The 15,329-nt window shown below is 46.5% G+C and overlaps 1 protein-coding gene across 1 annotated transcript; it reads right to left on the reverse strand.

Annotated features, from left to right (window-relative positions):
* Positions 1 to 530: 530 nt before the first annotated feature.
* On the reverse strand, positions 531 to 2,541 carry LOC118701479 (uncharacterized). Its single transcript, XM_036406106.2, has 2 exons — positions 2,476 to 2,541; positions 531 to 2,392 (listed from the first exon to the last, which is right to left on the reverse strand). The coding sequence occupies exon 2, from the start codon at positions 2,374 to 2,376 to the stop codon at positions 1,036 to 1,038; it is 1,341 nt and encodes a 446-aa protein (XP_036261999.1). The 5' UTR covers positions 2,377 to 2,392; positions 2,476 to 2,541; the 3' UTR covers positions 531 to 1,035.
* Between the last annotated feature and the right edge of the window lie 12,788 nt (positions 2,542 to 15,329).

Consider the following 15,329-nt stretch of genomic DNA (forward strand, 5'->3'; position numbering starts at 1 on the left):
GCTAATATAAATCCAGATCCGGCTTGCTCAGGACTAAAGCCCACATGGAATTGCATAGACAGAAGATAAAAGACGAGAAGTGCTCTTTGCCACGTGGAGACGAGTATCCAGTTTATAAGCTTGAGACAGGACACTTCCGGTGGCAGCGACCACCCAGGTAGCAAAGAGGCAGAACCACACCTGCCGTAGGGTTTTATGCCCCAGGTGATGGGGGCGGGGAAAGAGGACTGCGGCCAATGGGATAACATTGGGGAGGGGCGAGGGGAGGGACCACCCGTGGGACAGACCACCAGTGAGGTGGGGACAAACCATGTGATGAGAAAGGGGGAATAAACGGTCCACGTGACCTGACATACCCAGTAAAATTTTCCCATCCCTGAAGGGATTTAGAGTTCAGCCACCTTCAGTTACACCGGCACTCCCCTGGCACGAAGCCAGTGGCATGTGCCGACCGTGGGTGGGGCGAGAGGAAACAGTCACCGATATTGAAGCAACCACGCCGCAGGAGTGAAGAAAAGAGACGGCCCTCCTCTGCTGGGTGAATTAACTTGGTTTAATCCAGGGTAGGGGAAGTGCAGGGTGGCCACCGAAAGGTGGCGAGCGGAGGAGGAGCCCCGAGCCCCTCCGGGGACCGGGTTTTACAGGGAAGGGGTGGGTACACAAGAAACCAATCATAGAACGAAAATTTGCATACATTGAAGACTGATGGGTGGTGTGGATCAATGGGGATAGGTCAGGGGAGGAGCCCAGGCCTACCAGCCAATCACTCGACACCCTAGCTGGAAGATTCTGGAACTTGGGGCGGGGTGCCGGTGATTGGCAGAAGGCCTGGGGAGGGGATACAAGGACAAATAAGGGATAATGAGGGAAAATGAGGAGGGGAAAACCGTGATTGACATAACTGGGGGTTTGAGCCAGACCAACTTGCCAAGCTAGGAGAGGGGAGAACGGAACAAACCAAACACAAACCACAACATCTCCCCCTTTTTTGTTTTAAAAAGAAAAGGAAGGGAGAAAACAAACAGTCCCTTATAATCAGGCGGCAGTTGTCTCTTGTGCTGTTTTAAAGTCCAGGCTTCCACCGCTCACGCTTTCAGAGTCTGAAGTCGAGGCAGGGTCCTCCTCGACATCTGAAAGCTCCAGATGGTTTATGTTGGCCGCTGAGGCATTCAGCAGAAGTCTCTTAACCAATCCCCACATTAGGGAGCAGGCGATGACAATTGCGAATATAACTAAAACAAAATATAAGACAGACCGAACTATGGACCCGGCCCATCCTGACAGTCCCCAGCCCTTGAACAGGTTCCCCAGCCAGTCCGATGTCTCACTCTTAACCTCGTGGACGAGCTCTTTCATCTTGCGTATGGAGACCCTCGCATCTTCTGCCTTGGATGACAGATTTAAACAGCACAGGCCCTCGAATTCCTCACAGCTGTGGTGGTGGAGTAGCAGGAGGAAGTTGATGGCCGCCCGATTTTGCAAGGTCGCCTTCCTAGTTGTTTCCTCGTCTGCGAGGAGGTCAGTCAAGGCAGCCGAGGTAAAATTTGCTTGCTTTGCCACCCAACACTCCAGGCGGCCCAATTCACCCAGAGACTTCGCGATCGACACCCACGGCAAAAAGAGAGTGAGCGCGACCGATTTTGGTTTGGCCCAATGTTCAATTTTGGAGTCGCAGTCTGGGTCGAAATCACGAAGATCTCTTTTGGATATTGCCAATTTAGACTGCGATCTCTTATATTTCCAATCCCTAATTTGAGTGACGTTGGGGTTAAGCAGCGTCAGCTTGCCAAACGTACAGACGCCTCCGGCCAGACGAGGGGGGATGCCAGCCCATGCCCGGTCTCCGCAAATGAAAAATGTTCCTCGGGGCAGCGCCAGCGGTTTGGTGTCTGAGGTAGATGCAAAGGGCAACCGGATGGTGAAATTGCACCATTGCGCTGCTTGGTACTCCGGGCTAGGCAGCCCGATGAAGGAGTACCTCGAGGAACCGAAAAGGGGGGAATACTGAAACCAGATACAAGCCGATGCTCTAGCGGAGCCGACTAGATGGAGCTCTGGGGGGTCGGACTGCAGGGGGGTCAATTTCCTGAGCCCGTCCCTCCAGGTGTTCTGGGCGTCTACCATGAGGGGCGGATTGTAAGTAACATTAAAGGGGTAAGGAAACTCAAAAGGAGGGAGAGGGATCCCCACTAGGCAGGACGACATCGGGTCTTCAGCAGAGCCAAGGTCCAGGCAGATGTGCTCCTGCCCCATGGCTTGAGCGAGGGTCCTCCACACGTTCGCCTTTGGCTGGGGAACTATCCAGGGGTTCGCAGGTGGTGGTAGAGTCTCGATAAGGAGGACTGTCAGGAGGGTAATGATGGTCATCGGGTCCATGCAGGCGGGAGATCAACTAAAAAGAAACAGAAATATAAGTCAAGAAGGTTTGGCTCGAGAGGGGGGGGTCAGGACCGTGGTCAATGGTGGCTCACCCACCAGTTCCTCCGTTTCCGCCGCCAGCACGCCTCTGCTACCTGTGGGACCGGTTCCGGTTTTGCACCCCACTTAGGGCGGAAGGGCTTGACCCACTTTGATGGAATCCATCTCGGACCTGAGGGAGTGGACACGCAAGCGTAACCCCTACCCCAGGTCACGAGATCAAATGGCCCTTCCGTTTTCCAGGTCTCCGGATCCTTAATGAGGACCGGGGGCCTGGCCCTAGGTCGCAGCTCCTCGTGCTTCCCGAAGTGTCGCACTATGGGCGGGTTGAGATTTTCAAAGGAGCAATTTAGAAAGTTGATAGTATACAACGCCCGTGCGAGACGGATGTGAGGGGACTCCACCTTCACTGCCGAATGCTGTTGCTCCAAAACCCTTTTAAGGCTCTGGTGGGTCCTCTCCACCACGGCTTGGCCTGTCGGGGAATAGGGGATGCCGGTCTTGTGTTCTATTCCCCATTGCTGTAGGAAGCTCCGCAGTTCCTTGGATCTGTAAGCTGGGCCGTTATCTGTTTTGATTACCTTAGGGATGCCCAGGACCGCGAATGCCTGAAGCATATGCTTCCTGCAATCTAAAAACAACGAGCCAACACAAAATTGAGGAATCAAAGTGATGTCTAGATGTGAGGAACAGAATCTAGTATATGCTAAGACCCTTTTTACCCCTCACCCTAACCTAGAGGACCTCGAATGTCAAACCCAATAATTGGGAATTTCCAGATGTTCTCGTGAGGACGGAACCCCCAGCTCTGCCGGCAGACTAGTGTACAAAGCTGCCCACTTCCTCCTCCTCCGTGTCACTCCTGGAAGCAGCGGCGCCGTGAGCGCGGACCCGTCGTCGGTTCTCCCCACCCGAGCTGATCACCTTTAATAAAGGCCTTAAAAAGGAGAAAGGTCTCCTGGTCCGTGTTTATTTCAAGCTTCGTTTGGGATGTGAACCGGGATGCTGAGTAAGATCCCCAGTCAACTCGGCCGCAGGATTTTCCCACCTCTGCGCCCAAGGAGCCTGCCTCGCCGCCCCCGGCAGCGCTGCCCCCTGCTGTTTCCCTCGGGTTGCCAGGCCATGCTCCGGCAGCAGCGAAGGCGCTGCCAGCGCCGCCCTCCCCGGAACCGGGAAAAACCGCAGCGGCGCTTCTTCGCGCGCCTGTGACCGCCGTGTCTCTGACCTCCGCATCGGAGGCTGCTTCTCTCTCCGAACACTACGCCGCAGGGAAAAAACCCCTGCAATCAGTGGACGCTGCAACCTCCACTCCACAACCTGCCTCTGCAGCTGCTGGTCTCTGCCCCCCATTGCGTTCAAGCGGAGGCACCGCGCGGCAGCTGTTAGCTCGTTCATCCAGGCTGAGAACTCTGAAATTCAGTGGCTTTTTGGGGAACAGCGTTTTTCTCAGGCCAACATTAGCTTGGTCTCGAGGTGCCCTCATCCCGTGAGGCTCCCCCCGGAACTCAGGGTGCCTCAACCCCCCCGCTCCCGTCTGCGGAGCGGGAGAGACAGTTTCCGAGAATGCTGCAGCTGGTCTCCTGCTCCGGGGGGATGGGGGTGGTGCTGCGAATCACAGAGCTGGGCAACAATCACTTGTATTGTGGGGGAGGGAGGCACAGGAGGGTGCGCAGATCACCCGCTTGTCTTGGGCAGGCATGGATAGTGTCATGAGCCCCAAATTCAGGGTGAAATTTCATATTCCCAGAAAAATCTCTCCTCCCGTTCTAGTGGGGGAAGGGCAAGATGCCAGAGGAAGTGCCGGACACCGGCAGCATGGTGGGGGCGGGCTGTGAAAATGAACACCCCACCCCGCGGGCCAGTTCTGGGCCCCTTGGCCCGCCCATCGGAGCCCGGTCCCCCACCCTGCGGTCTGGGTCTGGGTTCCTTACTAATAAAGATTCTTCTTGAGCCTTTTGATCCACCTGAAGACTGGAGTCTTTCTTTCTGTCCCCGACTCAACAGCGTCAGGTACCGGTCCTAGTAAGTCTAGTTCTTGAGGCTCTAGTTCACTTTCATTCAGTAATTGTGTTGTTGTACCTGTTTGGAAGCCCTCGCTGTTTGGCTTTATCCCCAACCTTTTGCACATGTTCAATTTTGTACCACTGCTGGTTATGTTATACCAGCAATCCTCCGTGTTCAGCTTACTGGCTTCCATGTATGCTTTTCCTCCAGCTCCTACCCATTTTGCAAACCCAGCCAAGTCACTTATTGGGATACTAATTAAAAATGTATGGAAAGGATCTCCTGGCATGGCTAAGGATAAACAAAATGAATCTACCCCAGTTGCATTGGCCTAAGTAAGCCACATATTCTGTTGATGCCATCCTGGTGGGTTAATTTAGAGAAGCACCTAGCACTCCAACCCCTACAGCTGACCAGTGCAAAAAGACCAGCCCCAGCAAGGAGGTAAAACCACGAGCTCCTCTACCAAATGAGCTAGAGTCTGAAAAACAAGATGGAAGCAAAAAGAGACAGCACCAACAAACCCAATCCAAAGCTGAGAAGAAACACAGCACTCCACAACAAGGATAGACAACAACACTCCATGAAGAAAAAGCCAGAGAGTTCATTCACCACCCAGAACAAGGACCCCTAGAAAACACCGAAAAGCCCAAACCCTGCCTCCCGCACAGCCTGCATGGCCATAACCCATGGGCACAAGGATGCATGAAAAGGAAACAAGCCCAGTGCTTCTTGAGGTTTATGGGGAATTAACTGTTATTCCTGTTACTTGGGATAACACCACCCAGGTATTGAACTTTTGGGTGTGCCAATGTCTGCACTCTCCACACCTTGGGAAACTTCCTCCTCTAAACTCACAGCTATTTGATCTATGCTCCACATATTCTAATCTCACCCAAGGATAGTAAAAGCATCCACAGTTCTGAGGGTAATGGATGCTTTCAGGTGACACTGAGTGATTAGTTCACTACAATTACTTACTAACTGTAGATGATTCATAGCATGAATTGCTTTCAGCACTCTATTCTGTGGGCTCAGCCCATCCTCCCTCGTTTCTTGTTTATCAAGCAATCCTTTCAGTATCTGATGTGTCCCTTCACTTCAAGGATTTCACTGAGCTATTTGTCTTTGCCTTGCCAAGTAAGGCCAGCTTTAAAAGTTTGACTGGTATCAGTAAAAACCGTGAGGCCTTCTACAGGTTGTTTTAATAGCCAAAGCAGTTCTTCCACTCGTTTATGCAAAGAAAAAGGCTTATGAGGGGGAAAATGAGTGCTAATATGACCTGGAAAGTTCAACAATGCCCATCGCAAGGTGTCTTACATAGCTTTGTTGATCTTTTCTGGTATAAGCCAAATTTCTACTGGTACACTGACCAAGCAAGGAGAGAATGGATTTTCTGGAGTAGCAGTAGATAAACACAAAGTATCTAAACCTGAAACATTCGTTAAAGTCACCCAAACATTTGTTCTAGTCTGGCTAACTGGTAAAGTTGCACTACTAAAAGCAAATAAGGCAAAAAAGCAGAAGTATAACATTCAATTGAACCCCATATTTCCCTTAAGCTATCAGCTAACAAAAATTCTACAACCCTTCTGATTCTCACACTTATAAAGAAACCAAATATCCACAATTTGCTGTGGGTGAAGCACAAGACGTGAGGTGTAAGTCAGAATTTACCTGCAATTCACGTCTGTGTGTTCTCCTCTCTGCTTATGGAGTGGTCAGCATTTTCTTGTATTTGATAGACTCTCATACTCTTTGTGGAAATATACCCAGATTCCGTACCTGCTGAAACACAAGCAAACCCATGCCCCCACAGGGACTGGAGGGTTTTCTTAAAATCTTAGAAGTTAAAAATGGGCTCTAATACAAGAAACAAAATATTTATTAGTTCTGCTTTGCAAAATTGTATAGAGATAGGTAAGATAATGACATAAGGTGCGTTAGGAAAATTAATCCACAAACACCAGAGGTTTATGTCCAAAAAGGAGACAGAGGAGTCCTATTTTTGGCTTTATTCGAATAAAGGGAGAGGCCATGGGGCATTCCCCTGGGATCTCTCCAATTTTTGGAGGACGCAGCCTCCTTTTTTATCCTAATTTCCTGGCCGCATTTCCCTTCTCTCTTTCCCCATTGGCTGAGGTACTTGAGAGGTACAGACTTCCCAGAATGCCTGATACCAAAGATTTCCCTCTAATGTATAACCCTCCCTTTCAATTTTTAATTCTTATGGAATTTAGGGGTTTTTCTTCCTCATTGTTTCTTTCATCTTTCAATGTCTAATTTCATTTATCAGCAAACCTAAAGTTTATTTGTAAAAGCAAATATCTTTTTCCATTCATCAATCAGTGGAATGCTTCCCATTGTTTCTTTTATCTCCAGTGCTAGTTTTATCTACCAGCAGACCCACAGCTTGCTTGTAAAGACCAATCCGCTATTCCTCTCAATCCCTCCTCTTTTATTTTTTTTTAATAATTGTCTTTACAAAGTTTAGTTATCATTGACTTAATTTTCTGTTCCTGGGTCTTTTTTGGTTTTGCAATTATTTGCAGAGACATCAATTTCTGTCCTTTTGTAGCCATCTCTGGATCAGTAGGCATGGCTATTACCTGCATCCCTTTGATCACATGTTGAATAAGTTGTACTAAGCAAGGGATCATGCATGGTAGAAATAATATAGTTGCTACGGCACAAAAGAGGAAAAAAAGCATTTGTTTAACCCGAAGTCTACCAGATAACCACGAAAACATGTCCCATTCCCATCCTTTCCATGTTTGGACCTGTACATGAGCTTACTTTCTTATTCCTTTTGTTATTTCTTTCACCACCTTTCCATTGTCATCTATTTGCAAACAGCAGTTTGAGTCATTTAATTTTCCACACACTCCTCCTTCTTCAGCTAATAAATAGTCTAATACCATCGGATGTTGAAATACTGCATTTCTCATCTGAGTAGATTGGCCTGCAAGGAGGTCAAGAGCTGCACTTGTCTGGTTCATTATTACTTCAAAGACAGCTTGTTGCCTAATTATCCAATTTAAATTATAAATGGGTTCTCTGGCACCCGATATTAATTCATTAGGATTCCATGTGGCTGGTCCATAGTGTTGTATAATTCATTCAGGCGGCGATTCATCTTCACCCCATTTTTGGGTGCTCCCTCCAACCAAGGACAGATGAATTGACTGCTTTTCTCTAATTAGATTATCATATACCTTGATTCCTAACTGATTCCCCTGAACTTGTGGTAGCAGAAAGAACAATGGTCTAATATACCCCATATAACATATCCCGGACCAGTTTGAGGGTAATCTGCGGTAAGCATATTGGCCACAAATCGAGTAATTCCCTTTTAAAGCCCAGGTCCCATTGGCAAAGGGACCTTTCCAATTTTCATCATCAATGGGTGGGTCAAAACACAGTTTGCTTCCCAGGCCTAGTGGTCTCCTGACAATCATTGCCCCGTGTCCTAGGGTGACATTATGATGCTTGTATCCCCATTCATGTGTTCTGTTTATGCTGGATATTATGTTCTGTGCCTTTGAGACTTGTCACCCTGGTTTTTTAAGATTTTCTAAGCCTTCTGATGTTGACATTCTTGTAGTGAACTTTCTCACACACTTTCTGTAAATAACTCATTGTTTTGCATTCCTTTATGGAGGAGGAGAGAGTTGATGGACTGTTGGTTTAACCAGTGGCATTGGAGAGGTGCCACTGTCACCCTCCAATCCACTGTCACTTTTGGAAAACTATAAATGTTGGAGTCAGAAAATAAACGGCCCTTTTTTCTCTTTCACCTTGAGAACGGTGTGAGCGTGTGTTCTTTTGTGTCCTATAGCGACAGAGACTGGCTCTGAAGAGTGAAAGTTTTGTTTGGGTTTTCTTATCAGCCTGGCAGAGCACAGAGACAGGGCAGTACATAGTGCTGCTTTTCCTTTTTTTGATTTTGACTTTTCGCTTTGCTCTCTCGCTCTTGCTTCTGCTTTGCTTCTGCTTGCTTTTGCTTCTGCTAATTAGCTAGTTTAGCTAAACAGTCCAAATTTCTTCCTGGACTGTTTCTCCTTTCCTTTTTTTTTGACCAACTCGAACCTGCTCCAGACTGGGACCTGTGAACACCGAGAGTTTGCACCTTGTGGCCTGCAGCAGCTGCCCCAGCGCCGGAGGGACTGAGAACAGAGCGACCACCCCTGAGAGAGACTTTCTGAATTTGTCATCTTTTTCAGAGTGGTGTCATCCGGTATTGTTCATTCTGTGTGCTGGGGGGTGCTGTGCCTGTTAAATAAACAGGTTCTTTCCACTTCTCTCCGAGGAATTCTTCCCAAACCAGTTGGGGGGAGGGGCCGTGTGGGTTTACTTACTGGAGGGGCCCTCCTTTGGAGATTCTCTACCAAATTTGCCCTAAACCAGGACACCCTGCCATAAGAATCACCATATTTGCATCTCCAAGCTCCCACCTGAGGTTTCCACCTGCAGTTACATCCCAGACCTGTTTTGTTACATCTGGACCAGAACCTATTAAAAAGGTTTCGAGTTCCATTCTGGTGTTGCCACTTCCACTGATAGTCATGGGCAACATGTGTCCTACTTGTGGAATTATCTCAGGGGCAGCTTAAAAAAAAGGGATCAAAAAACTTATCCTTCCCCACTGCTTTACAGCCTTCAAAATTATTTTTTTGGTAATTATGGAAGGAACTCCTTACCCAGGTACCATCAGTGAGCTTAACATGCATTTGATTCCATCTGCCTTGATATCTGCAACAATCATAAGGGGAGCAGTTGGGGGTCCAACAATCTAAATCCAAAGATAAAGTCCAGTCACAAATGCTTTTCCCCACATATATGTTTCCTGTTCTATTTAGACAATAAATGCCTCTTTCAGAAGAATGAAGCTGCCATGGACTTCCTTCTTCATCCCAAAATCCTGTTCCATTATGGACCTCATTCAGGGTGCTAACCCACCATTTAGGTTCAGCTAGGCTGACCACCTATGGCCAGTCTTCAGATCCTCCTGGCTCTCTGTAGACCCAACAATTGCTAAGGTTAAAGGTTTCTGCTACTTCTTCTCCCAAGGTTAAAATATTATTTTCCCACTTTTGTCCCCAACCTAACTGACAATATAAGGGTAAGATTATTAAGAGAAACATTCTAATGGTGTAATCTAATCTCCTAACCTAATTTTCACCTTCACGTTGTCTTCCACACCACCTGTGGCCAGAGAAAGCACAGAAACAGCTCAATATAAAGAAAAAAATGACAGCAAGGATTAGCCCCCCAATGACTGGAGATCTGAGAGGAGGGATGCCCACACAAATTATTTCAGCAGGCAGTCTGTGGGTAGGAACGCGGGGCTTCCCCCAATGGCGACGCACTGGCTGCTGCTCTGGTCCACTCCTGTGGAGTGTCAGTCACGACTTCCCATCCTTCTCCTCCAGCTGAGATGTCCAAATCTCCGGTGCTTCAGAGACCTTGACCCGAATGTGATGGGTCCACCCGTGTTCAGCTGTCTTGATGGCTATTTCTGTGGTCAGTAACACTTGGAAAGAACCTCACAACTTTGTCGCCAGTGGTGCCTTCTTTCCACTCCTTAACTAGGGCCCAATCTCCTGGCTGGATGTTGTGAACAGTAAAGTCCAAAGGCAGGGTCTGTGCCAGCTGAGCTTCCTGTCAGAGATTTCACAAGAGACAGTATCCTGGCCACATATTGTTTCAAATATACATCACTTATCTCTACCTCCCTGTAGGAATGTGCCCTCTGTTGACGGAGTGACCAAATTATCCTTTGTCTACTTAAAAAGGAAAAAAGCCCAGAAGTTTCTGTCCTCAATTTGGTAAAAAAACACCTCATAGGACCTTGGGGACTTCACCTCAAACCTAAGGATACCCAATTGCACAGAACCCAAAAGATCCCGCCAAAGTAAGTCACTAGAAAAATAAGAGAACAAAGGAAGTAAACACTTTTGTGGAGTGTTTTTACTGGGACAAAGAACCTCTTGCCCCTGGCTCGATTTTTCTCTGTAAAGAGCTTTGTTATTTTGCCTTTTATTAAAACTTTTCTGTTTCCAACACTACCTCAAAAGCCATCCTGCTGATTTTATGCCATTGGGGTAGCTGGGCTCTCTTGGGTGTGATATGTTTCTCTGAGAGCTTATAAGACCTGGCTCGAGGAGAAAATATATCATGCCCCTCCCCCTCCCCCCCACTAGGCTGAGAATTACAAGGGTAAAGAATTGCAAACATCATTTTAAAGGGAGATAACTGAATATCTCCCCTGGGTCTGGCCCTTATTCTCACCAAAGCCAGTGGCAAGAGCCATACCCACGTCATCTTAGTTTTTATCACCAGCTTCAGGAGGCGTTTCTTTATTTTTCCATTCATCCTTTCAACTTGGCCTGAACTCTGGGGGTGCCAGGGGGCACTGAGATTCCATTGTATCCCTAAGGTAGTCATAACTCCTTGAAGAATTTTTCCTGTAAAATGAGTTCCCCTATCTGAGTCTATTGCTTCCACAATCCCATATCTTGGAATTATTTGTTCCAAAAATACTTTAATAACTGATCCTGTAGTTGCTGAAACGGCTGGAAATGCTTCTGGCCCCCCTGTTAACTGACATACTATTACCAGAAGATATTTAAACGTTGCCACTCAGGCCATTTCAGTAAAATCCACCTGGCATCTCTGGAAGGGATGTACAGCCCAAGGCCTGCCTCCCCAGGCAAGTTTCTTTGTAATCCTGTTATTGATTTTAGCACAAATTCAACAACCCTCCATAGCTCACTTTGCCAGAATAAAAAGATCCACACCAGCATATATTTTGAGGAAGGCTTCTGCCAGTCTTTGGGAGCCCCAATGACTCCCTTCATGAAGTTGTTTTAACAATTGCAAGGCCAGAGCTTTTGGTATCTCCTGCTTACCATCTCTTGTAAACCAATTATCCCCTCTTTCCTCTGCCCCACTTTTTTTATTATCTCAAGTTCCTCTGGTGGAAAAGACAGTTTCTCTGGCAGTGGTGGGGTTACTCGGAACAAGGGGAGGATCTTGGAGATTTCTGGCAACAATGCAGCTTTCCGAGCTTCTTCATCAGCCAGTCAGTTTCCTATTACCTCCTCCGAGCAACCTGCCTGGTGCCCCTTGATGTGTATTATTGCTAACTTTTTTGGTAAGTTCACCACCTCAAATAGGCTAGAGATTAAGTTCTCATGAGCTAACATCTTTCCCCTGCAGGTTAATAAACCTCTTTCTTCCCATAGTTTCCCAAATGCATGTATCACCCAATATGCATATTTAGAATCAGTAAAAATAATCACTATCTTCTCCTGATATAATTCACAGGCTCTCACAAGTGCATACAGCTCTGCTGTCTGAGCTGACCAGGTGGGTGACAATCTCCCCCCTTCCTTTAATTTCCTTCCATTAATGATTGTGTATCCTGTAAATAGCTTCCCTTCTGCCACCCTTGAAGACTCATCAATAAACATATTTTCTCCCTCAGGCCAGGGAGTGTCTTGTAAATCTTCCCTAGCCGGTGTCTGAAGATCTATCACTTGAATGCAGTCATGGGTTTCTTCCCGGCCCCCCTCTTCAGGTCCATTCAGACAGGAGGCTGGGTTAAACCCTTAACCGCTTCTCAATACTAAATTTTCCTGTTCCATTAAATGAAATTCATACTGTAGTAACCGAGCACTGGTCATCCACTTAGAGGCTCTTTCAGTCAACAAAGCTTTATCTTGATGTGAAACAAACAATCAGATATCCTCCTATTGTCAGTTTTTGGGCCTCAGTTACCATCAAAGCCATGTCTGCACAGTTCTGCAGACAATGAGGCCAATCTCTGGCCACTCGGTCTAACAGCTTAGAAAAATAAGCAACAGGCCACAGTGTTCTCCTGTGTTCTTGTACCAAAATTCCTTTAGCATGGCCCTATTTAACATCCACATACAACTCATATTCCTTTTCTGAGTCTAGAAGAGCTAAGACTGGGGCATTAACCAATTTGTCTTTTAATTTTCTAAAGCTTTGCTTTCCTTTTGGTATCCATACTACTATGTTAGGACTATCTTGGGTTAAAAAGTCATATAAAGGTCGGGCTAAAACAGAAAAATCAACAATCCATTCTCTGCTGTACCCCATCAACCCTAAAAACTGCCCTAACTCCTTTTTTGTCTGGGGTAATGGTGCTTGTAAAATTCCTTGTATTCTTTCTGGATCAATACACTGTAACCCTCCAATCAAAATGTGTCCCAAATTTTTAACCTTTTTTTCTACCAACTGTGCCTTCTTTTCAGACACTCTAAGTCCTTTTTTAACAAGAAAATTAAGCAGCTTTACAGTAGCCTCCTCAACCACCTTTTCCTCTTCCCCTGATAAAAGCAAATCATCCACATACTGCAACAACCTAACTCCTGAGGGTGGAATAAACTCTCAGCATATCCCTGTGGAAGGACTGTCCATGTCAATTGTTGCTTTATCATTTTCCCTCCTTCCTTCTGTTCCTACTCAAAGGCAAAATACTGTTTACTATCTTCAGGAATTGGACACCCCCAGAAAACATCCTTCAAATCCAGTACTGAATAATACTGATGTGAAGAAGGGATCTGACTCAGGATTGTATAGGGATCCGGAACTGTGGGATGCCTTGGTTTGACAATTTCTTTTATTATTCTTAAATCCTGCACCATTCTGTAGGTTCCATCTGGTTTCTTAACTGGCAGGATAGGGGTGTTATAGGGAGACATACACGACTCCAAGAGACCTGCCTTTAGCAGGGACTCAATGACAGGCTATAACCCCTTCTTCCCCTCCCTTGAAAGAGGATATTTCTTTTTAGACACCACTTGTCCTGGTTGTTTCAAAGTAATCTGGACAGGCTCTATGTCTAGTTTTCCATATTTCCCTGGGGCTGCCCACACTTCCAGATTTATTTCATCATAAGCCTTCTCAGACATTTTACACAAAGATATCACAGTGTTGGACTCTGTGTCATTTTTTACAATACTAATTTGCATTCCCACTTTAGCCATCAAATCCCTTCCCAGTAAATTACAATCACAATTAGGAACAAACAGGAATTCATGCATTTCAAACCTGTCTCCCATATCTATTAATAGGGGTTGAATAAAATGCACTCATTCATCATTCCCACTCACTCCTTGAATAACCAATGATCTTTTTGACATTTTCCCCCCCTTAGGTATAAAATTCAAGGTGGATCGAGAGGCCCCTGTGTCTACCAGAAAACACACCCGCTCTCAATCTGGACCCACCTTAAAAGTTATCAAGGGCTCCAGAGTGGTGGGTCCTTGATATAATAGGAGCCCCTGACACCCCTAACAATCCATTTCCATTATCTTCTGGACATCCTCCTCCTGAGGGTCCAGCTGTCTCTGCGGACACTCCCTTTTCCAATGCTCTTCTGCCCGGCAGACAACGCACTGGTTTCTCCCCAACCGCTGTTTGGATTGTCTTTCCCCGTCCAAGGAGGGAATGCCTCTGCCACTTCCTTGGGGCCGACCCCATCCCCTCTGTCCCAGGGGGCCCCTTGGACCCTGCGGTTTATTTCTCTGGGGCTGCAAAAATTCTGCCATCATCTTTGCCTTAGCTTTAACCTTTTCCTCATCTCTTCTTACATATATCTGTTGTGTTTTTCTAACCAATTCCTCAAGAGGCTTATTTTACCACTCTTTATCTTTCTGTACTCCTTTCCTTATATCAGGCCAGGTCTTAGTAACAAACTGTACGTTCAGCAATGTGTCAAAGGCTGGCCCCTCAGGATCCATCCCCCCATTCTTTTGCAAGGCATCCCTAATCCTTTCCAACCAATGAGAAGGGCTTTCACGTTTCTCCTGTTCTAATGACATAGCCTTAGCTATGTTGTTAGTTCTGGGAGAGGCTGATTTAATTGCCCTAATCAAATGAGCACGGTGATCGCAGAGGCCAGCCAGAATCGCCTGGTTACTTGGGTCCCACTGAGGGTCAGCCTGGGGGATGGCATCATCCACTGTAGGTACATTACGTCCAGCCCTCCCCACTGCTTGTGGATGGTTATCCTCCCACAGCTGCCGAGCTTTCTGCAAAATCATTAGTTTCTCTGATGACCCAAACAAAATCCCCAAAAGAAAATCCCAGCCCTTCCATGCATAATTCACATTTCCCAAATATTGCTCTGTCTTTTCCCCCACCCCTATGGGATCATCCAAATATGGGGGTAATTCTTTTTTCAACCCTCTTATATCCTGTGTAGTAAGTGGTACAATTACAAACCCAAATCCTCCCCCTGGACCCCCTAAAGGAACTTGGCGGAGTAGCATCTGGTGTACCCCTGTCTCTTGGGTCTGGGGGGCTTCTGATGTCTTAAATTGAGTTCCTTTTCTAGTTCTAGGGGGAGATATGATATTCTTCCCCCCTCCCCCCACACCATCTTTCTTCTTAGGTGGGGCCGTAGGAACAGCACTTCCCTGACCCCCTTGCTCTGGGAGTTGAGGATTGTGGTGGTTTCAGTTTGAAACCCGGCAGAAACACCAATTTTGTGTAGTGGTTAGGGTTCACTAATTTGAGATTTCACTAATTTTGAGATTTCCGGCCAATGCACTGATGAGTGTGTTACGTTCAGTGCTGGCCAATCACCAGTGTACTCACTTCCTGCTGTGTGAGAGGATTAGGAGAAAGGTAAAGCAGGTTCGAAACTTTTAAAGGGTATAAAGAAAATTATATTAACAGTAACTAAAAGAAAAAAAAGTAGTAGGAATCAAAATAAACTCTTCAGAACACTTATTTTCCACTGATAATATAAAGAAACAAAACTGAAAATTTCCAGTGAGATTGCCACCTCTAAAATAGTCTTTTTTCAGTTCACTCAGGGAGACAAGTCCCTCTTGTTAATGTTATGGAGATTTCTCCACAAGAGGAAAAAA

Source organism: Molothrus ater, chromosome W (genome assembly GCF_012460135.2).
Source record: "Molothrus ater isolate BHLD 08-10-18 breed brown headed cowbird chromosome W, BPBGC_Mater_1.1, whole genome shotgun sequence".
NCBI lineage: Eukaryota > Metazoa > Chordata > Aves > Passeriformes > Icteridae > Molothrus > Molothrus ater.